This window comes from Prenolepis imparis, unplaced genomic scaffold (assembly GCF_030444845.1).
Source record: "Prenolepis imparis isolate NDT839.2.m4 unplaced genomic scaffold, iyPreImpa1.0 SCAF_10, whole genome shotgun sequence".
Lineage (NCBI taxonomy): Eukaryota > Metazoa > Arthropoda > Insecta > Hymenoptera > Formicidae > Prenolepis > Prenolepis imparis.
Genome location: NW_028141168.1, coordinates 10367840 through 10377336, shown reverse-complemented (window position 1 = coordinate 10377336; position 9497 = coordinate 10367840). Strand labels below are relative to the sequence as shown.

The following is a 9497-nucleotide window of genomic DNA, read 5'->3' as shown; positions in this document are numbered from 1 at the left end:
ATAAAGACAGTCATCAATATACGAAATGTTTTATTTTAATAAATTTAAATAAGTTTTAAAAAGAATTGGACAATACTTTCCTTTTAAAAACTTTCCTTTTGAAAACGCATATTTCTTCAGTAGATCCTAACATTTCGCCTTGTTTTGAATGGGTAAGAACAATTTGAATTCCGCTGGCAATTCGTCCTCCGAATACAACCGATCTGAGAAGTACACTCGTCGTATCCTACAGTTAGCGTGAATTTGGACCCTCAATGTCTCTACATAATTTGTTCCATAAGCTCGACGTGTAAAATCCGCCAAGTTGAATTGTATTTGATTCCACCCATCGTCCAGTCTCATCGGCATAGTACAGATAAATGGTTTTACTCTTGTTGTAGATTGATAGTTGCTAGCTCGAAATCTACGACGTACGTTTTTATCATCAATTATCTGTAACATAAATATTATTAGATCAAGAAAAAGATCGGATAAAGTTGATGAATAGGTTCTCTGACAAACTAGTACAATAAGAGCTTACCTGAACCTCGAATGTGAAATATTTCTTCAGATTTTTAATAATCATCACCAAGAAAGGTAACTTTATACCCAAAGTTTTTCTTGGATCCGCAGGACATGTAATATATGTTGTACTAACATTGCTGCCCAGTATTTCTAGAACAAGGCTCTGGATGTCGTTGTCGGTGATCCTCTTGATATGTCCATTTCTCACCTTTTTATCCCAAATTTGTAACGGCTTGCTGCCAATGCTGTACAAAATGGATAAGAACCCACTTTGAAAAGTATTTTTGAACATTTTTTTATTTATATTTTCGCTGCTACGATAATTTTCTCTGCTCTATCAAAATAAAGTTATTCGTCTATTATCTTCTTTTCAAATCTGTAATACATATTTTAATGATGGAATTAGATTCAATGTCGTATTTTGCGTGCAAAACTGAGTGAGTGAGAATGTAAAATCGCAGAGCTAACCTTTTTCCATCTTGACAAAATCGAGTTGAAAACTTATTATTAAACGAGAGAATTAGAAATTCATGCTTATATTTGAGAATGATTTTTCTGCTTTTCATGTATCGGTTTTCATTTTATCTCAATCAATCTCAATTCACCATTCTTAATAAAGTGTCGTCTTTCACAAAATATTTAACGGCAACTCTAACCTAATCAAACGTTTGATCGATACGCCATTTTCTATTATACACTAGTCGCTAGTAACTTTAAGGCTGATTTTCATGCGCGACGAATTCGTCCAATATGCCGATTGGCTAACTATTGGCTAGAGAATTTTTCTAACAATTTTCCTCCAATAGTAACCAATCAGTATATTTTACAAAACAAATTTGATTAATAACAAATACAAATGAAATATACATTAAGAGCTCGCATTTATAGATATTTAAAATTAGTAAGAAAATAGTTTTTTGAATTTCACATCGCATATTTACGAGATTTCTCAGATTTGTAACAAGAATTTTTCACACTTTTTCAAATCTTAAAATTTGTATAAAAACGTGTGTCAGTTTTTTATAATACTAATAAATTTTACAAATATAATATTAATTTAATACATATAGTATAATAATATCAATATAATATACCTATAGTATAATAAATTTTACAAATAACTCAATTAACAAATTAAATCTTGCAAATAAATTAATATACATTTGATAAAAAGAACATATTTGAACAAAATCTTTCATAGAGGTAAATAAAATATATTCCGAGATTCGTGTGCCACCTTGTCATGCGTATATTTGAAACGCATAGTAAAAAGGCCATATACATATATGTGAAACCTTTCTACAATTGTTTATCAACGTCAAATACAAACTGATGCTGATAAAGGAAAGCAGTAGATTCCTATACATTGTATAATTCATTTTCAAAATGCAATTAAAGCTTTGTCGGTATGAAGAATCTTTTCGATTCTTAGGACTTACGTATTCAAGAAGCAATTATTTTCAATACGGAGGCTGCTGAAAACTCGCATTATGTAACTGTATTTTGTTACAGCATACATTACAGCATACGAGAACAAATCGCTTTACTTAGACATAAATCTAACATAATTAAATTATATTATAATATCCAGTATATCCCTTTTTCTTGCGCTCGATACTCATTCAGTCAACCAAGTGAAAAATTGCGAGAATATATAACATATTTTACCAAAGTAATAACAAATTTAAAAAAATAGTTTTCTAAGTTAGTTCTACTCAAAAGTAAGCAAATGTTTCACAGCGTTTATGTATGTGTGACTGTATATAAAATGAAATTACAAAACGCAATATAAATAATGTATGAAACTAATGTTTCACAATTATTTTTCTCCTTTTTCATCGACCAATTTTCATCGATGCATTGGCTAGTACTTCTTTAACACTTTATGAATCAAACCCGACAATGTGCTAAGTTGATCTCTTAGTATTAGCAGGCTCTCCTTCCCTTTTCTCGGTATCTCGGTAAATTGATACCTTATTTCCTTATCTATCATTAATGTTAACTATATGGTATTACAGTTTATATGCATAAAATTGTTCTTCTTGCAGCGTACATGACGCAAGCTATTCAATTCGTTTCTCCTTTCTGTTCGTCTCTCTCGAAAAATTATACATAATGGAATCTACTACTGTATCTCATAATACTGAATCGTGACATGAACAAGAAAGGCCCACTTATAAAAGCGATCAGACAAAAAATCCAACTAGCGTCTCGAAAAATCAATAAATAATTTTCAGTGTATGTCTTTTAAATTATCCTCGAATTGATCGAATGTAACTCGCGTTAATTTCGGTAGATCAATCGTCGCAAACACTTGTTACATATTTTCAATATATCGAGCATCGAGTATTACGAATAAAGTGCGTACAAATTTAATGAACAATAATACAATTTACTTAAAACCGTATGTATTTGTTGTTCAATAAATTCCATTTAATACGAATAATGAATAGAAGATAGCAAGATACTTGATTGAGAACGTCGGTACATAACTCTGTATCATTACATCGTCAAAATTACAAGAAGCAGCGTTGTATTTTGCGCAAAGTATATAGAACTTGAGTAAAAATTATTAGACGGATATTCAAAGTTTGTACCGTTTTCTCAATGTTTATATTCACTCATTAAGTTTCTTGGACTCTACTATTTTTATTCGGCAATAACGCAAAATTTGCCATTATTTCAGAATTATTTCTTAGCAAAATTAAAATAATTTTGTAATATAATCCTGAGGCGTAATAGGACAAGTTTTGGATTATCTTCTCTTTTTTTTCTCTTTAGATTCGAAATTTCCTATACAGCTTATCATTACCATTTATCTGCGAACGATAGATGTGTATATGGAAATTTCTTTATTCCCTTTGTTTCTTAACCAGACAAAATTCGCAGCTGTTTACGGATTATTTTCTTAGCGAGATTAAAATAATTTTGTAATGGTCTTGACGCAATGGGACAGATTTTTAATTATTATCTTTTTACGTTCTCTGAAATTTTCAATGCAGCCTATCATTATCCTGTATCTCTAATGATAGGGGTGCATGGGAAATTTCTATTCTCTTTACTTCTCAATATTTCACGATACATGAATATGTAACCCCAGGATGCTTCTGGCCCCTATAAAAAAGCAAGTTGGGGCATAGGGACAGTATATATCCCATTACCTATGTTTACCAATTAAAAGTTTAGATACTTAATAATTCATAAAATTATTTAATCAGTACATAGCCAGAGTTTCCTCTGGAAAAAGACGTAATTTTATGTATAATTTTCATATGCGCCTCTGCCGCACATAGCCAGAGTTTGCTCTGGAAACAGACGTGATTTTATGTATAATTTCCATATGCGACTCAATAAAAAGTTAATTTGTTTTGTTCAATAAAACAATGAAAAATATACACCATAAAACAATCAATTTTTTGGATAGTAGATTGAGGATAGAAAAAAAAGAAAAAGAAAAAACTATTACGATTGCTAATTTGTGTATTAGGTAACAAGACATAGCTCTCTTTATTCATGATAATGAGAAAGCCAAGGAATTTGATTGAGAAATTAAGAGATGGTCGCATTTCATCTCCAGGTCGTGACTTTGTTTCTCTACGGTGTTCATATGATCATAGACCAAAACTGGAGAATGACCATTTTGAATTATCATAGATAAGTATATCGCAATTGTGATCCTGTCAATGAAAAATGTTACAATAAATATAGCAGTTATAGCTGTCACTGCTAGGATCGCAATCATGATCAAGCACCAATATTTCTTGTGATTCCACAGTACTATTAATTTTGCAAGAGTCATTGTAATATATCGAATCGTTCAATATACCAACATTTTTTATAACAATAGATTTCTGATAGTCACAGATGCTCTTTTGGTTTTACCTAATGTAACCGATCAGACATTCTTATACATTAAAAATAAAAAAAATTCTTGCATAAATTATTAAATACTCATTTATTGGTGCTTGAACAGCGTTTCAATATAGTTAAGACACTGCAAAAGATTAGGAAGGTTATGCATAATATATGCTGATAATTATAACTTATAGATAATTGTATATAAATTGATTAAAATTTATCTCTGTTCGATTTTTTATCATATTTAAACAAATGTGAATAAACATTTCAGCAATATAAATGCATAAAATAAAAATTATATAAATCATGCAATGTGCTTTAAATCTTTATCCAATTTCTTGCATCAATAGATGAATGCATTTTTACAATTACAACCAAATTATTATACAGAGTAATAATATAATATAGAGATTCCATATAAAAAAATTAAGCTTTTACAAGAATGGATAAAAATCTACACAAAGCAGCAACATAATTTCTCAATATGAATGAAAATGAATGAAGAATGATAATGAAAGCAATAAATGAGGAATATCAAACAATTTTGTGGAAAACTTTAACAACTATGATAATTAATTTTCTTCTGCAATGTCTTAAAGAAGCAGAAATATAACTCAACATCATATATAAGTCTTAAGCTATTTGGTTACTTATCAATAGCTCCATCCATGTTATTTTTAACTTGAATGCTAATGTGTATTCCATCACCAGACGCACCTTTGTCTTTCTTCACTTGCGCTGCATTCGAGGCATTGTCAAGTCCCAATTTACTGAGGGTGCGAAGTGCCCTTAGCGCTGCCTGATTGCGGCTCGCGGCTATTGTCGCCCCATTTCCGTGACAAACTTGTGGTGGATCAGTACTTAATGACACAAGTGATAAATATTCCTTGTTTATAGATACTCCCTGGAATATTAATTTGAATTAATTATTTGAATAATTTGAGAAAATAACTGCCCATTTACACGATATATTAATATTATACTTATTATTTCCTGTTTATATATGCATTTTTTATCTTATTTTGATTAATTAAAACTTTAATTTTTTTATTTTTTAGTACAAACTAAATAATCATGATAAATTACCTTGGGAAAATCGCTGAATTCTACGGTAAAATTAAATAACTGAGATAAATAATGTAATTGATCCTTAGCGGAAACACCAGCTACATTTTGTTGTTGTCCGCGTAGTTCTTCAGCAACTATTTGTACACTGGGTCCATTTCCTAATTTAGATTCTTGACCTCCATCCACCAGTAAAAGACCAGGTACTAGTTGACGGCCTATAGTACCTAATAAATAAAAATAAATTTTTTAAATTTATTGAATGTAGTCCAGACGACCTAACCTACCTACGTTCTTTTCTCTTACCTCCTACCGAGTGAGGTTGAGTGTCGTTCACTTGTTCGTCTTCAAGAAATGTTACCTTTCTGGGTTTCGATTCCGCGTTCTCGCTTTCTCCCGTCTTTATAGATGGTTTTGCGGGTTGCGGCGACGGTTTACTGTATCCTAATTGCGCTAAGAGAGCCTCAGCCGCGGCTCTTTTAGCCAATTTCTTGTTAGGTCCGATTCCCTGCGCGGAGTGTTGACCCATTGTTACTTCCATGACAAACTCTCTGCGTCTTGGGGCGCCCTTCTCGTCTATCAAATTGTAAACCGGTTCTCTTTCACGTTTCGCCTGCTGAATCTGAACTAGCCGGGAGACCGGATTGACTTCCTCTGCGGCTTCGCTCTCTGAACGGGGCTCCTGGTAAACCTTGATTAAATTACGAGATTTCTTTTTTGTTGCCGGTGGTTTACGCTTTACTCGCATCGATCGATTCTGTATTGTAGCCGGTAAAGGAGGAAGACGTTTCAATTCTTCTAACATCAACTCGGCAGCGCGTTTCTTCGATACCTGACGAAATAAGAAAAGCACGAGTATTAAAAATTACATATTGTTGTTGTTTTTCGTTGCCTGAAAAAAATACAAATGATTACTTTTTTTGAAGATCCTTCTCCCACAGTGACTTTTTCGCCAACGATGCATTTCGTCATAAAGGTTCTTATGTGAGGTTTACCACTCTCGGATACAACTTCGAAGCTGACTGACAATCCACGTTTCAGAGCGGTCTCGTGAACCAGTGATACCGGACTTTTCAACTCGGCGTTTGGATCATCGATACCATTCAGCGTACCATTCTCACTACTATTGTTGACGCTCGCGATTTCTTCCGGTAAAGGCAATTGTCGCAGTTGCTCCAAAGCTCTGCTGGCTGCATCGTGTCGTGCCGCTTGACCTGTCAGACCTCTGCCCGTGAATTCGCGTTCACCGACCTTCAGCGTAACGAGATACAATCCTTGAATATCCGTGTGAACTCCGCGATTATACGCGACTCGAGGATTGTACATTCGCTGAAAGTTATTAAAATTGTGCGGCATAAATTGATGTTGCAATGTAGCCGGCGGAGCTTGTCGGAACGTATAAACGGTTGGTTCACCTCGTTTCATCGCTAGAGCGTTCAGTTCAACGGTGGGTGGTAAATGTCCTGTAACACAAAATAATACAAAATAATGTTATTGTGTAATAATAACAATGATTACAGAATTAAAATTGAAACTAAATACAAAGATCATTTTATAAATCGATATTATTGTATGCACAAATAGAATTAATATGAAATTACCAGAACCTGTCGGGCATTTGCCCAAATGGCCGATTCTCATGGCCTTGGTAGGTTTAGGCGGAGGTTGACGATACCACGTCTTCGTTAAGGCCTCTGTCGCCGCGCTGTGTTGAGCCTTCTTTATGCTGGGACCATCCGCGACGTATTCCTCCTCGCCGAGTTTCAATGTCACCGTGAATCTCTTTTTGTGCGCCGGTCCCTGCTCGTTGGTCAACCTATACTGATGTTGAATCCTATTGAATCTCGCTAACTCATTCAACAAGCACATGGGTGTTTTTTCTTTCATGTTTGCCAAGGCTGGATTAGTTGCGTTAGCATGATTTTGATTGGACGAATTGTCGTCTCTGGACTCTCCATTGGCATCGTTTGTTATCGCCTTTGATTGTTCTATGTTCGATTGCTGCGGCATGTGTTGCAACTGTTGTTGCTGCTGGGATTGTTGCACTTGCTGCTGCGATGATTGTGACTGTTGAACAGACTGATTCTGTTGGTTATTCGGTTGCTGCTGCTGTTGTTGCGACTGTTGATGTTGATACTGAGGTTGTTGCACGTTTTGAAGAGTCACAGAAACTGTGTTTGTTTGGTCCTTCATGCTAACGCTAACCATGGTATCTAAAGTAAACGTTTTGAATTAATTTTTGCCTTAATAATTGAGAACAAAGATTAATTCTTTTACAATGTATCTATGCTTACTATTTGTATTGTGCGCATTCATGCCCATCAACATCGGCTGCCTCGGATTTCCATGCGGCGGGCCAGGGTGCTGCATGTGATGCATATGCTGTTGATGGGGGGGCATGGACAGTATCGGTTGATGAGGATTCCGATGCGGCAGCAGATGCTGCGGCTGATGTAACTGGGTCATGTTAGCCTGCTGCATAGGCCGCATCGGTCCTGCCATTCTGAAAACATTATTTTTGTTCTATTGTAATTAATATCAATAAATCTTACTAAATACACTCTTAATATTTATGATATTAATTTTCTCTACATTAATAAATATGTAATCATTATTGCATCTGTAATTTACCTAACTAAGATATTTAATCTTTTCAAAGCAAAGAGACAATGCAGTAGTTTCCATCATACATTCATTATATATAAAAAATCAATATAATGGCTCGTCAAAAATTTTTCTATATAGAAATGTCGATGCTATGTAGACAAGTCATTAATATAACAAGTTTATTTATATCAAATCATTAAATACACTTGTTAAGAAATTTCTTAGTTAATTCATATAAATATTAAGTATGTTTTGTCAAAATAAATATAATATAAAAATTGACTCGATATTAACCTATTATGATCCCGTAGCTGATTCTGCATTGTGTGATGTTGGTGGCGTAACATCTTATTAAAATACGCAGAAAAATCTGTAAAACGAAAAACTTATTAATCCAACTTCAACATATATTACAGAGTACAAGTAACACAATTATATTGCACACATATATAAATTTTTACATTTGTGCATTTGTCACATTGCTACACAATCGGCTAATAGAAAATTACAAGAATTTTCATCAAAATACATTTGTCTTCTACGAATGAGTATGTCGCATACAGCAATCAGCAGACTATATAAACAATTCTTCTGCTATCTTGCTAAGTAGTGAAGAAGACAAATTCGTTCATTTCTCTCTTTAACATTGCCAGTGAATAAACAATTTACAAATAGTCCACGAATTGTATCGCTCGTGCCAAAGGGAGACGCAACCGAGCTCTTTCGACTACATGAAGAAAAAAGAAAGAAAAAAGGGAGGAAAAAAAAAAAAAAAAAAGACTCAGAAACGAATTGTCATTGTACACGCGGTACTTGGCTTAATTTTGTTTCTCACGCTTTTCGAACGTTTGAGACAAAATCTCACGCGCACAAAGTGACTGACGGTGGGCGTGGATAATCCGATCGACTTCGATATATAGGAAGATAACCTTTTCGCGGAAGGGCGAGCCGGTTACGATGGCAAGCGCGATTTCGTACGTCGCGACATCGAGGGACGTCTGTCTACGAGTAAAGAAAATTCGGTATCGAATGAAATGGGCTCGGTCGAGCGACCGAGGCGGCGACGACGAGGGCGATCTTCACGGAACTCGTGGGAACTCGCGCCGCGAACACGCTTTTCTCGCACGCACTTTCTATCCTTACCCTTATTAACGTTCGTTCTATTTCACGGAAACTTGGTGGCGCGACACGGCGAAATTTCCGGCGAAACAGACCGGCCACGACGTTAAGAGAATCACCGCCAGGCCCACGGCACGGCTATTGGCAAACAGTAAAGAAAAGTGTCCTGTAGACTAAAATGCGGCCATTTTGATGTGAGGCTCGGCTGGCGGCGGCGCGTGACGTCACGCCGGCACGCTTCGTCGGGCGAGTTCGGCAATCCGACCCGCGAGCGAGTAGCCTCCGATCGACCAATCGGGATGAAGGAAATTTTTACTTCCCCCGTCCCGATTGGTCGAGCAGAA

General features: G+C 35.1%; 2 protein-coding genes across 5 annotated transcripts; both read right to left on the bottom strand.

Annotated features, from left to right (window-relative positions):
• Positions 1–13: 13 nt before the first annotated feature.
• Positions 14–1162, bottom strand: Bug22 (cilia- and flagella-associated protein 20). The gene is made up of 3 exons (XM_083048541.1): positions 973–1162; positions 521–880; positions 14–432 (listed from the first exon to the last, which is right to left on the bottom strand). The coding sequence occupies exons 2-3, from the start codon at positions 794–796 to the stop codon at positions 127–129; spliced, it is 582 nt and encodes a 193-aa protein (XP_082904667.1). The 5' UTR covers positions 797–880; positions 973–1162; the 3' UTR covers positions 14–126.
• Positions 638–9362, bottom strand: Stau (double-stranded RNA-binding protein Staufen). 4 transcript variants are annotated; one of them, XM_083048528.1, is made up of 9 exons: positions 9178–9362; positions 8329–8404; positions 7722–7930; positions 7029–7640; positions 6343–6890; positions 5734–6259; positions 5449–5654; positions 5080–5266; positions 638–749 (listed from the first exon to the last, which is right to left on the bottom strand). In XM_083048528.1, the coding sequence occupies exons 2-9, from the start codon at positions 8379–8381 to the stop codon at positions 709–711; spliced, it is 2382 nt and encodes a 793-aa protein (XP_082904654.1). In that variant the 5' UTR covers positions 8382–8404; positions 9178–9362; the 3' UTR covers positions 638–708. The 4 variants fall into 4 exon arrangements, with proteins under 4 accessions (XP_082904654.1, XP_082904655.1, XP_082904652.1 ...); XM_083048529.1 differs by lacking the exon at positions 638–749 and adding an exon at positions 1730–4181; XM_083048526.1 differs by lacking the exon at positions 638–749 and having other exon boundaries at positions 1730–5266.
• Between the last annotated feature and the right edge of the window lie 135 nt (positions 9363–9497).

What these genes read in the sequence shown, in the direction of transcription:
- Bug22 (XM_083048541.1), bottom strand. Translation starts at nt 796, where the DNA reads ATGTTCAAAAATACTTTTCAAAGTGGGTTCTTATCCATTTTGTACAGC. An exon ending in ATTTCACATTCGAGGTTCAG is followed by an intron (nt 433 to 520) that starts GTAAGCTCTTAT and finishes TTTATGTTACAG; the next exon opens with ATAATTGATGATAAAAACGT.
- Stau (XM_083048526.1), bottom strand. Translation starts at nt 8,381, where the DNA reads ATGTTACGCCACCAACATCACACAATGCAGAATCAGCTACGGGATCAT. An exon ending in GAGAAGGATCTTCAAAAAAA is followed by an intron (nt 6,260 to 6,342) that starts GTAATCATTTGT and finishes TTATTTCGTCAG; the next exon opens with GTATCGAAGAAACGCGCTGC. An exon ending in AATTCAGCGATTTTCCCAAG is followed by an intron (nt 5,267 to 5,448) that starts GTAATTTATCAT and finishes TTAATATTCCAG; the next exon opens with GGAGTATCTATAAACAAGGA.